The sequence below is a fragment of the Triticum aestivum genome, chromosome 1A (assembly GCF_018294505.1).
Source record: "Triticum aestivum cultivar Chinese Spring chromosome 1A, IWGSC CS RefSeq v2.1, whole genome shotgun sequence".
In the NCBI taxonomy this organism is placed as follows: Eukaryota; Viridiplantae; Streptophyta; class Magnoliopsida; order Poales; family Poaceae; genus Triticum; species Triticum aestivum.
In genome coordinates, this window is record NC_057794.1 from 218421444 (window position 1) to 218435090 (window position 13647).

The window sequence follows — 13647 nt, forward strand, 5'->3', positions numbered from 1 at the left end:
TAAGCCTCCGAGTGGAAGTCTAGCTTACCACTCGGTAGGATTTTTATAACTTAGGCGAGCACCGGGCTGCAGCTAAGCCCCCGAGTGAGAGGTTTGCTCTTCACTCGGTAGGATTTTTATAACTTAGGCGAGCACTGAGCTGCAGCTAAGCCCCCGAGTGAGAGGTTTGCTCTTCACTCGGTAGGATTTTTATAACTTAGGCGAGTACTTGGACTGCAGCTAAGCCTCCGAGTGGAAGTCTGGCTTACCACTCGGTAGGATTTTTATAACTTAGGCTAGTACTTGGACTGCAGTTAAGCCTCCGAGTGGAAGTCTGGCTTACCACTCGGTAGGATTTTTATATCTTAGGCGAAACGGATTCGCAGCTAAGCCTCCGAGTGGGAGTCTGGCTCACCACTCGGTAAGGATTTTTACAAACTTAGGCGAAACGGATTCGCGGCTAAGTCACCCACTGAGGGGAAAATTTTATTGGACAAAAATAAAAAGTGACAAAATTATGGAGGAACTATGACACGATTATTTTGAAATCCATGAACTACGGGAGTACTTTATTGCAACTCATCCGAGTGATAAACTTAAGTGTAAAATGGGCGGAGTAGTTCCGCGTTCCAAGCTCGGGGCTCGTCGATATTATGTTCGACGTTGTAAAGACGGTACGCCCCGTTGTGGAGAACTTTGGTGACGATGAAGGGTCCTTCCCAAGAGGAGCAAGCTTGTGTGGTTTCTTCTGATCCACTCGGAGGACTAAATCTCCTTCTTGGAAGGCTCGACCCCTCACATTTCTGGCGTGGAAACGACGCAAATCTTGTTGGTAGATGGTCGATCGGATCAGAGCCATCTCCCTTTCTTCCTCTAAAAGGTCGACTGCGTCCTGCCGCGCTTGTTCAGCTTCTGCTTCGTTGTAGATCTCAACTCGAGGAGCATTGTGGAGAAGATCACTCCGCAAGACTGCTTCAGCTCCGTAGACCAAGAAGAATGGAGTTCTTCCGGTCGACCGATTAGGTGTGGTCCGCAGTCCCCAAAGCACCGAGGGAAGTTCGTCGACCCAAGCTCCAGCTGCATACTTGAGATCACGCATCAGTCGGGGTTTCAATCCCTTGAGAATCAGGCCATTGGCTCGCTCTGCTTGTCCATTCGTCTGCGGATGGGCGACCGAAGCGTAGTCGACTCGTGTGCCTTGAGAGTTGCAGAAATCCCTGAATTCTTCCGAGTCAAAGTTCGACCCATTATCCGTAATGATGCTGTGCGGGACTCCATATCTGAATATCAGTTCCCTGATGAAGCTAATAGCAGCACCGGCGTCAAGGTTCTTGATTGGTTTAGCCTCAATCCACTTGGTGAACTTGTCGACTGCCACCAGTACATGCGTGAAGCCACTTCGCCCTGTTCTCAAAGGACCGACCATGTCCAACCCCCATACTGCGAAAGGCCAGACGAGTGGAATGGTCTTCAGAGCTGATGCAGGCTTGTGCGACATATTCGAGTAGAACTGACATCCCTCGCACTTATCCACTATTTCCTTTGCCATCTCATTCGCCTTTGGCCAGTAAAATCCGGCTCGGTATGCTTTGGCCATGATGGTCCGAGAGGACGCATGATGACCACAGGTTCCCGAGTGGATATCATTAAGGATGATTCGACCTTCTTCTGGTGTTATGCACTTCTGACCAACTCCAGTCGCGCTTTCTCTATATAGCTGTCCTTTGATTACGGTAAAGGCTTTAGATCGACGGACGATCTGTCGAGCCTCTTCCTCATCCTCCGGGAGCTCTTTTCTCAGGATATACGCGATATACGGAACTGTCCAGTCGGGAATGACCACCAAGACCTCCATGACCAAGTCGACTACTGCTGGGACCTCAACCTCAGTCGGATCTGTGGCACTCCTGGGCTGTGGAGCTTCTTCGGTGAAAGGGTCTTCTTTGACTGACGGAGTGTGTATATGCTCCAAGAACACACCACTCGGAATGGCCCCTCTCTTGGAACCTATCTTTGCTAGATCATCAGCAGCTTGATTTTTCAGTCGGGGTATATGATGGAGCTCCAACCCCTCGAACTTCTTTTCCAGCTTCCTTACTGCACTGCAGTATCCAGTCATGGCTGGGCTTCTCACGTCCCACTCCTTCATCACTTGGTTGACCACTAAATCTGAATCGCCATAGACCATCAGGCGACGGACGCCGAGTGAAATGGCCATGCGCAATCCGTATAAGAGGCCTCATACTCTGCCTCATTGTTGGAGGAATCAAAGTGAATCTGGAGCACATATCTGAGCTTATCTCCTCTGGGGGAAACCAGGACAACCCCAGCACCGGAACCATTCAACATCTTAGAGCCATCAAAAAACATGGTCCAATGCTCCGAGTGAACCTCAGTCGGCTGCTGCTGTTCAATCCACTCGGCGAGGAAATCTGCTATTGCCTGGGACTTAATGGCTTTCTTTGCCTCAAACCTGATATCAAGGGGAAGAAGTTCAATCGCCCATTTCGCCACTCGACCAGTTGCATCTCTGTTGTGCAAAATCTCTGATAGTGGAGCGTCGCTGACGACTGTGATGGAATGATCAGAGAAATAATGAGCAACCTTCTTTGTGGTCATGTATATTCCATACACAAGCTTCTGATAATGAGGATATCTCTGCTTGGATGGAGTCAAGACTTCAGACAAATAATACACTGGGCGCTGAACTTTGAAAGCTTTTCCTTCCTCTTCCCGCTCGACCGTAAGCACTGTACTGACGACTTGTCCTGTGGCTGCGATATAAAGCAACAGAGGCTCTTTGCTGATTGGAGCAGCAAGCACCGGCTGGGTGGAGAGCAGAGCTTTTAGCTCGGCAAACGCTGCATCAGCTTCTGGAGTCCACTCGAACTTGTCTGCCTTCTTCATCAGTCGGTAAAGAGGCAATGCCTTTTCACCGAGTCGTGAGATGAATCGAATTAATGCGGCCAAGCATCCAGTAAGCTTCTGGACATCGTGCACTCGCACAGGGCGTTTCATTCGGAGAATAGTGTCGATCTTTTCTGGATTAGCGTCGATCCCTCGCTCGGAAACGAGAAAACCGAGTAACTTGCCACCAGGAACTCCGAATGTGCACTTTGATGGATTGAGCTTGATATCATACCTTCTGAGGTTGGCAAATGTTTCGGCGAGGTCAGCGAGCAGGTCGGAACCTTTTCGTGACTTGACGACGATATCATCCATATACGCTTCCACATTTCGACTGATTTGAGTGAGTAGACACTTCTGAATCATTCGCATAAATGTGGCTCCGGCATTCTTGAGGCCGAATGGCATGGTGATATAGCAGAAGCACCCGAATGGAGTGATGAAAGCTGTTTTTACCTCGTCGGGTCCGTACAGACGGATCTGGTGGTACCCGGAGTAGGCGTCTAGAAAAGACAATCTCTCGCATCCCGCGGTCGAGTCAACAATTTGATCTATGCGAGGGAGAGGAAAATGATCTTTCGGGCAGGCCCGGTTGATGTGCTTGAAATCAATGCACATTCGGAGCGATTTGTCCTTTTTAGGAACCATGACGACATTAGCGAGCCACTCGGAGTGGTATATCTCTCGGATAAATCCTGCCGCCAACAGTCGAGCCACTTCCTCACTAATGGCTTTTCTCTTCTGGACGGCGGACCGCCGAAGATGCTCTTTGACTGGTTTTGCTGATGAGTCGACACTTAGGCGATGCTCAGCCAGTCCCCTGGGAACACCTGGCATGTCAGCGGGCTTCCATGCAAAAATGTCCCAGTTCTCACGGAGGAACTGGATGAGCGCTTCTTCCTATTTCGGGTCAAGTGTTGTGGAGATGTGAGTCGGAGCTGCATCGGGGTCGGTCGGGTGAATGTGAACAGGCTTCGTCTCACCGGACGACTGAAATGCAGATTCTGTGGCGGGTTTCTTGGATCGCAGCAAATCACTCGGATCTGCGTTTTGCTTGTATTCTTCAAACTCGACCGCTGTCACCTGGGAATCAGCAATCTTTGAGCCCTTCTGAAAGCACTCTTCTGCCTTTTTCCGATCGCCGGTGACAGTGATCACTCCTTTGGGGTCGGGCATCTTCAATTTGAGGTACACGTAACATGGTCGAGCCATGAACCGTGCATAAGCTGGTCTCCTCAAAATGGCGTGATATGCACTCTGAAAATCCACGACCTCAAACGTCAATTTCTCTTTGCGAAAATGTTTCGAATCACCAAACACCACGTCCAAAGCTATTTGGCCGAGTGACTCGGCTTTCTTCCCTGGTATAACTCCATGAAAGCTCATGTTACTGGCGCTCAGTCGGGACATCGGAATGCCCATTCCTTTCAGTGTGTCTGCATACAGCAAATTCAGCCCGCTACCACCGTCCAACAGCACTTTTGTCAGTCGAGTGCCTTCGACAACTGGATCGACCACCAAAGCTTGCCTCCCAGGGGTGGCAATATGAGTCGGGTGATCAGATTGGTCGAATGTGATGGGTGTTTGGGACCATTTTAGATAATTTGCTTTTGCTGGGTTTACCATGTTCACCTCGCGGTTAATGACTTTCAATCGACTCTTGCTTTCCACATCTGCAAAGATCATCAGAATGGAGTTGACATGCGGATATCCTTCCTCACTGTCCTTCTTGTCTTCGGCCTTGTCCGACTCCTTTTCCTTGTCTTTAGACTGTTTTCCTTGAAACTGCTGGATCAGGAGTCGACATTGGCGAGTGGTATGCTTCGGGTAAATGATATTCCCCTCTTTGTCTTTCTTCGTGTGGATGTGACACGGCATATCCATCACGTCGTTCTCTTCTTTATCTTTTACCTTCTTAGGGTTCCAGGATCCTTTTGGTTTCCCCTTAAACTTTTCATAAGCCACGGCCAAAGCCTCTCCAGGAGCTGCCGGTTCAGCCTTCCGCTTCTGCTTTCGACTGGTGTTTCCCTTCTCCGACTGGCTCGGCTTGTGCTTGCCGCTTCGGAGTCGGTCTTCTTCTTCACCGTTGGCGTACTTGGTAGCAATTTCCATCATCCGACTCAAGGTCATGTCACCGGTTCGACCAAATTTCAAACTCAATTCTCTGTTCTTGACACCATCCTTGAAGGCGCAGACTGCCTGATGATCAGACACATTCTCCACAGTATGGTGCAAAGTGATCCATCTCTGAATATACTCCCTGAGAGTCTCATTGGTCTTCTGCACGCAGACTTGCAGCTCCGTCAATCCAGCCGGTCGCTTGCAAGTTCCTTCAAACGTTCTGACGAACACTCGGGACAGATCTTCCCAAGTGTAAATGCTGCTAGGAGGTAACTGATTCAACCACGCTCTGGCAGAACCTTCCAACATGAGGGGCAAATGCTTCATGGCCACCTCGTCATTCCCACCACCAATCTGAACTGCCACTCGGTAGTCCTCAAGCCAAGTTTCAGGCTTAGACTCACCGGTGAACTTGCTGACTCCTGTTGCCAACCTGAAATTGGGAGGAATCACTGCGGCTCTGATAGCTCTGCTGAAACATTCCGGACCAGAAACGTGCACTCGACTGCTCGTAGGCGCATCTCTGTCGAGTCCACCTCGATGGGCTCTGTTCCGGTCGACCAAGCCTTGCACGATAATGGATCGCGCGTCGAAGCCTGGTTCTCTGGGGTCGACTGGAACTCTTCGCCCCGCACTGAGCTGACGTCTATCATCTTGCTGCCGAGGAGCGTAAGACCCATCCCTCGAAGGGGAATTGGGCACTCGACGCCTATCATCTCGGTTGTGTCGGTCTTCATATTGGTCTCGCCGATTCTCGCGCCCTTCACGCCGCGGAGGCGATCTGGGACTGTGAGCCGACTGAACCGTATTCGCAGCGACGGATCGACTGTGAATTCTATTGCGCGACAGCGACACGGCCGAATTCTGATCTCCTGCTGCCCGGAGCAGATCCCAGATCTGCATCAAGCCTCTGCCAGCTTCCGACTGAGAGGGCTGGATGGACTCTGCAATACAGGTCGCAGCTGCTAAATTCTGGATTGGGGTTCGATATACCTGAGTCGGCGGGAAGAGTTGACGTCGACTGGTGTCGGGAACTCGTTGCCGCGCGCGCTCGTCGAGTGCTCGCTGAAGATTCTCCAGGCCAAACGTGCCTCCTCCAAGGCACGAGCCTCAGGGGTTTTTCCTGCGATGGGAGTATGCAGGGCGTCCATGTTCCTGCGGCGAAGTTCCTCTCTTTGCAGAGAGTCGAGTGGCTCGGGCTGGTACTCTTCGTGGTCTCGCGGGGTCGCCTCCGTCGCCTGTCCCACCATCACGGGCGAAGCCAGGGGGCTGCGAGGCCCGTCGACCATCAGGATTTCTGCCGCTGGATCACTGCTATCACATTCGGATGCAGTCTCTACGGAGCCAGTCGACAGATCGAACAGGCCGTAGAGAGATTCGTCGGGCTCGATTGCCGCAACTTGGGTGGTGGCCGTCTGGGGAGCCACCGCGTGTCTCACCCACGGCTGAAGCCTCGACCGACCCGAGCGCTTGCGCTGGCGGAAGACCGGGAGGGCGGTCGATAGGGGAGTCGACCGATATGGGGTCGACGGCTGCCGCAGCAGAACGCCGCGGACACATGCGCGAAAATGCGTCGCACCGCGGACGGGGAGCGCATCGACGTCGAGTGAAGCCTCCTGGAGCCAGGCGGAGTCGTCGGCGACGAAGGTGAGAGCACCGAGACGAATCTCTCAACCCTCGACCAAAACTCCAGCAGCTACCATGATGAAAGTACTCGGAAGAACCGCAACTTCTCCACAAAATCGCTAAAACACCTGCCCCACGGTGGGCGTCAACTGTCGTGGATCTAAGTCTGACAATAGAGTGGGGGGTAGGTATGGAGAGGCAAGGTTCTAGCTATGGAGAGGTTGTAAACACGAGAGATGTACGAGTTCAGGCCCTTCTCGGAGGAAGTAAAAGCCCTACGTCTCGGAGCCCGGAGGCGGTCGCGTGGATTATGTGTATATGGATTACAGGGTGCCGAACCCTTCTGCCTGTGGGGGGGTGGCTTATATAGAGTGCGCCAGGACCCAGCCAGCCCACGTAATGAAGGGTTTAAGGTACATTAAGTCCGGGGCGTTACTGGTAACGCCCCACATAAAGTGTCTTTACTATCATAAAGTCTACTTAATTACAGACCGTTGCAGTGCAGAGTGCCTCTTGACCTTCTGGTGGTCGAGTGAGTCTTCGTGGTCGAGTCCTTCAAGTCAGTCGAGTGAGTCCCTCGTAGGTCGACTGGAAGGTGATTTCTTCTAAGGGTGTCCTTGGGCAGGGTACTTAGATCAGGTCTGTGGCCCTACCCTAGGTACATGACTCCATCACTAGGTCAATTTTTTCACACGCCGCAACTCGTGTTGTTGATCCTCCATGGCCGGCGTCGTGGCTTTTCTCTATCGTAGCGCCGGTTCTCACGTCCGCTCCTCTCTGATCGGTCCACCCAAGGCCGACTCCTTCCTAACGCTCACGCCGCATCCTTTGGATCGAGCAAGCTGGTCGCCTCTTTGGATCGGATCTCCGTCGGGCTGCTGCTCTTCCAACAACTAGACACCGGTCGCCGCTCCTCGTTGGATCTCCCTGCCAACTGCCCGTTTCCACTCTCTGCAGCTCCTTGCCGTTCTCGCCGCCAGCTGCTCTTCTCGCCGGATCTCTCCGCCAGACTGCTCCTCGTCCGGCGGTTGCCGTCTGCTGCCCGTCGGAAGCCTCTGTTATTCCCGCGTGACTGCTGCTGCCTGTAAAAAAAAAGAACAGGCACGATGTCCGCATCTTCCGGCTATGTTGTTGTCCCTCGCTGTCCGGTGATCTTTGATGGTACTAACTACACCGAGTTCACTGGCTTCATGCGCATTCACATGCGTGGCATCCGTCTCCGGGGTGTTCTTTCTGGCGAGGTCTGCTATCCGCCACGTCCAATTCCTCCGGTGGCCCCTACTCCTCCGACTCCACTGGTTCTTGCTTCGGATGCTAATCAGGCCGCCAAGGATGCGGCTAAGCTTGCTGATGAGGCTGTTGATCGTGCTTATGATGAGAAGGTTTTGGCTTATGAGGAGGCTCTTCAGATTTATCATGGTGCTCTGTCTGCTTACACCCAGTGGCTTGATGATGATGCTCGTGCTGCTGCTGTTCTCACTGCTAGTGTTCTGCCTCAGTTTGCTTCTGAGTTTCTGGGTCTTCCTATTGTCTTTGAGATGTGGACCCGTCTTCGTCAGCGCTATCAGCCCTCTGGTGATGCCTTATACCTTTCTGTGGTCCGTTAGGAGCATGCTCTTCAGCAGGGTGACTCTACTATTGATGACTTCTATGCACAGAGTTCTGTTATCTGGCGCCAGCTTGATTCTCTCCGCAGTGCTGGTTGTCGTACCTGCCCCTGTTGCCAGGCTGTCCAGGCCAATTTGGAGTTTCATCGCGTCTATGAGTTCCTGTCTCGGCTCCGTAAGGAGTTTGAGCCCCGGTGTGCTCAGTTGTTTGCTCGTGGCCGTATTTCTCTCATGGAGGCGCTTTCTGAGATTCGTGCTGAGGAGACTCGCTTACGTGGTGCTGGTTTGCTGGAGGTTCCCTCTGTGCTCGCTACTCGTGCTCCTATGCCACCTGCTGCACCGACCCCTTCTCGCTCGAGTGCTCCGCCGCTTTTGCCCACTCCTTCTGGAGGCTCAGGTCGCCCCCGTCCACATTGCGACTACTGCAACAATGATGGTCATCTTGAGTCTCAGTGCTACACGAAGAAGAAACACCTGCGCAAGGCACGATCATCATCTTCAGGGACTTCGTCATCTACCTCGACAGCTTCAGCCATTACTTTGACTGAGCAGGATATTCTGAGACTTAAGCGTCTGCTCGCGGCTTCAGGTTCTTCCTCGACGGGTACTGCTGGTTCTGTGACTGATGCTTCCCGCACTGAGCAATCACCCTCTACACAGTCAGGTACATCCCCATGGGTTCTGGACTCTGGAGCTTCTTTTCATATGTCTTCTCATTCTTTCATTTTGTCCTCTCTTCGCTCGCTGGATTCTCCGGTTCATGTCCTCACTGCTGATGGTACTTCACTTTCTGTCGTTAGTAGAGGCACTCTTATCACTCCTTACTCTGTTCCTGATGTTGCTCATGTTCCTCGACTCGCCATGAATCTGTTTTCTGCTGGTCAACTTACTGATTCTGGTTGTCGCGTCATCCTTGACGTTGACTCTTGTTCTGTCCAGGACCGTTGCACGCACACTCTGGTTGGGGCTGGCCCTCGCCGCCGTGATTCTCAGGGTCTTTGGGAGTTGGACTGGCTTCATGTTCCTTCTGCTGCCACCACTATCGCCAGTTCCTCCGCTTCAATCGCCTCTGTTACTGGTTCCTTCAAGCAGTGGCATCATCGACTTGGTCATCTGTGTGGTTCTCGGTTGTCGTCTTTAGTTCGTCGAGGCCTTCTGGGGTCTGTCTCAGGAGATGTCTCTTTAGAGTGTCAGGGTTGTCGTCTTGGCAAGCAGATTCAGTTACCATATTCACATAGTGAGTCAATGTCTAAGCGTCCTTTTGATTTAGTCCATTCTGATGTATGGGGTCCGGCTCCTTTCGCTTCCAAAGGTGGTCATAAATACTATATTATTTTCATAGATGACTTCTCTCGTTACACATGGCTTTATTTCATGACTTCTCGTAGTGAGGTGTTGTCTATTTATAAGCGTTTTGCTGCCATGGTTCATACTCAGTTCTCTTCACCCATTCGTGTTCTTCGTGCTGACTCTGCTAGCGAGTATATCTTTAAGATGTTGCGTGGTGTTCTTGCTGAGGAAGGCACTCTCTCTCAATTCTCTTGTCCTGGTACTCATGCTCAGAATGGTGTGGCTGAGCGAAAGCATCGTCATCTTCTTGAGACGGCTCGTGCATTACTGATTACTGCCTCTCTCCCGCCTCATTTTTGGGCTGAGGCCATCTCCACCTCCACTTATCTTATCAATCTCCAGCCTTCCGCTGCTCTACAGGGTGATGTTCCTTTCGAGCGTCTTTTTGATCGTTCTCCCGATTATTCGATACTTCGCTTGTTTGGTTGTGTTTGCTATGTTCTTCTTGCCCCTCACGAACGCACCAAACTGACCGCTCAGTCTGTTGGGTGTGTCTTTTTAGGCTACAGTGATGAGTATAAGGGCTATCGTTGTTGGGATCCTATCGGTCGTCGAATGCGTATCTCTCGAGACGTGACTTTTGATGAGTCTCGTCCCTTCTACCCACGCCCATCTTCCTCGACCTTTTCAGTGGAGGATATCTCTTTCCTCACTTTTCCTGACTCACCTATCACCCCCGTCGAGCCTGTGCCTATTCGTTCCGCTCCCTCTGCTTCTCCACCTCTAGTCGATTTGATGCCACCATCTTCCACGGTCTCCTCGTCTAGCATGTCACCGGATTCTACACCTTCATCTCCGGTGACTTCTTCGTCGCCACCCCTCGATTCTACCTTGGCGATTCCTCCTTCTATTGTTCCATCTCTTCCTCAGTATTACACTCGTCGTTCACGTCCTGTGGATGCCTCCGTGGATGTGTCGTCATCTTCCTCTCAGCCTACTATGGCTTGCGTTCTCGTCCTCGTCCGCCTGTTGATCGCTTTGGATTTCCCACCGCTGGTGCTGCTGTTCTTGAGCCGACTTCTTATCGTCAGGCTGTTGTTCATCCTGAATGGCAGTTTGCGATGGCAGAGGAGATTGCTACTCTTGAACGCACTGGTACCTGGGATCTTGTTTCCCTTCCTCCCGGAGTCCGTCCCATCACTTGTAAGTGGGTCTACAAGGTTAAAACTCGCTCCGATGGTTCTCTTGAGCGTCACAAAGCTCGTCTTGTGGCTCGTGGTTTTCAGCAGGAGCATGGTCGTGATTATGACGAGACTTTTGCTCCTGTGGCACATATGACCATTGTTCGTACACTTCTTGCCGTTGCCTCTGCACGCCACTGGTCTATATCTCAGCTTGATGTTAAGAATGCTTTTCTTAATGGTGAGATGCGTGAGGAGGTGTACATGCAGCCACCACCTGGGTATTCTGTTCCTGATGGCATGGTCTGTCGTCTTCGTCGCTTTCTCTATGGCCTTAAGCAAGCCCCCGTGCCTGGTTTGAGCGTTTTGCCTCTGTGGTCACTGCTGCTGGTTTTTCAGCAAGTGCTCATGATCCGGCATTGTTTATTCACCTTTCTCCTCGTGGTCAGACTCTTCTTCTTCTCTATGTTGATGACATGGTCATCACTGGGGATGACCCCGAGTATATTGCCTTTGTAAAGGCCCGTCTTAGTGAGCAGTTTCTTATGTCTGATCTTGACCCTCTTCGCTACTTTCTTGGGATTGAAGTCTCTTCTACCTCTGATGGCTTTTTTATATCCAGGAAAAGTATATTCAGGATCTTCTTGCTCGTGCTGCTCTTACTGCTCTTACTGATGAACGCATTGTTGAGACTCCTATGGAGCTCAATGTTCACCTCCGTGCTACTGATGGTGATCCCCTCCCTGACCCGACGCGTTATCGTCATCTTGTTGGCAGTCTTGTCTATCTAGCTGTCACTCGTCCGGATATCTCTTATCCGGTTCATATTCTGAGTCAGTTCGTCTCTGCTCCCACATCGGTCCACTATAGTCATCTCCTTCGTGTTCTCCGATATCTTCGGGGCACAATCTCTCACCGTCTATTCTTTCCTCGCTCCAGTTCTTTACAGCTTCAGGCTTATTCGGATGCTACGTGGGCTAGTGATCCTTCAGATCGCCGTTCACTTTCTGCTTACTGTGTTTTTCTTGATGGTTCTCTCATTGCCTGGAAGACGAAGAAACAGATTGCAGTTTCCCGTTCGAGTGCCGAGGCTGAGTTGCGAGCAATGGCTCTTTTGACGGCAGAGGTGACTTGGTTACGGTGGTTACTTCAGGATTTTGGTGTTTCTGTCACTACACCGACTCCGCTCTTATCTGACAGTACAGGTGTTATTAGCATTGCGCGTGATCCTGTGAAGCATGAGCTCACCAAGCATATTGGTGTTGATGCTTTCTATGTACGCGCTGGTGTGCAGGATCAGGTTATTGCTCTTCAGTATGTGCCTTCCGAGTTACAGTTGGCGGATTTCCTGACGAAGGTCCAGACTAGAGCACAACATGGCTTTTATCTCTCCAAACTCAGTGTTGTTCATCCACCATGAGTTATTATAAGTCATGTACCCCTTTGTATTAATCCCGTTATATAAGGGGTTTCCTGCATATGTTCACATCTATACATGTATATATATCGGCCTATGGCCTCATGAGAATACAAGTTGCATATTTCCTAACAACAGGTACTTATAACTAGAGAACTCTAGAAACAGCAGATAGGGTAGAAAGAAAAGAAAAGAAAAGAAACACTACACTAGAGTGGAAGCATCTAGAAGTAGCCAAACAAATCTGACACTCGATATTTTTTTTTCATCCGGTGTTCCTCATCATACTACCTAAGCGACAGGATCAACAATTTCTCACTGGATCAACAATTGCTCTCAGTTGCATACAGTCCAAGAAACTAAAAGTACCAAAGGTTACTAAAAGCAGCAACAAGACAAATGATCGGCAACAAGCTAAACAGTAAATTAAAAGAAAAAACAAGCTAAGCGGTAAATAAAACCAAAAAAATTGCTCCACTATTCCAAAGTAGTATTTGGAGCTTGCGAAAGCAACAAAAAGATAAATTACCCCCTAAATAATACAATTAATTCGTAGATAGGGAAAGACTCCACACACTAATAGCTCGACTCAGATCCAAAACAGAAGATATGTGTCAATTCAATATGTGCATGGAAGGGAGCAAATCAACGCAAAACCTAACAAAAATCCGTATATGTGCCCATTTCGAATCACAACCACCCAATCCCTACAGGGAGCAAAAATCCCCATTCCAGCTAAACGATTCCGCTAGAATACGCGAGTCTAATTCGATCCCATAAAAATTAGCATAAAGACCAACCTTTGTGCACCTGAATACCCTAATCACAGCCACCGGATCCAGTTCTAGACTCAAACCCACACGCATACTCATCTCAAATCGAGAAGCGTAGACAAGCCACCCCGAAATCAGGGAACGCGGAGTGCCACGAAGAGCACCTACCTGGTGGATGGGCGGGAACATGGAGTTGGTGCAGACAGGACACTCGAGCAATTCGTGTACGCTGGTCGCCGGTGGCCCGCCGGTGGCGCCCGCGGTAGCACCCACTCCCCCGGCCCCGGCCGCGCCCCCGGCGTTCATCTTCGCGAACGCGCGTCCTCCGACGCCCCCGTTAGCGGCGAGGTGCACGGGATGGATCGGGATGCTGTGGTGGTGGTGCTGGTGCTGGTGGCTGTCGACGTCGTCTACGTCCATGGAGGCGTCCGGGAGGGAGAGGCACTCCACGCTGTCCATGTCCATGGTGGCCTCCCCGGCGAGCGTGCCCCGGCGTCCGCTTCCGTGTTTCTCTCGGTTGTGCTGGGAATTGAGGACGGAGGCGCCTGGCCGCCGCGGTGTGTTCGTTGCGTTTGGGTAATCGGGATTGGTTTGGTTTGGGGACGGGACGACGGGGCAACGACGCTCGGCTGTCTCATTTTGCGTCCGAAACTACGCGGTGATAGCCACGACGTCGTCTCGTGAGGTAGGCCTACCGGGCCTCTCAAACCAGCGAATTCTTTTTTTCTTTCACAGAAAACGGCACT

The 13647-nt window shown here is 51.2% G+C and overlaps 1 protein-coding gene across 1 annotated transcript in view; it reads right to left on the reverse strand.

Moving 5' to 3' along the window:
* The window catches only part of LOC123043499 (E3 ubiquitin-protein ligase SINAT5), a gene marked incomplete at its 5' end in the record, with an annotated part of 41711 nt that extends 28343 nt beyond the window's left edge, over positions 1 to 13368 (reverse strand). Inside the window, 1 exon segment of the mRNA XM_044465970.1 lies at positions 13070 to 13368. Coding sequence (XP_044321905.1) covers positions 13070 to 13366 — 297 coding nt within the window.
* Between the last annotated feature and the right edge of the window lie 279 nt (positions 13369 to 13647).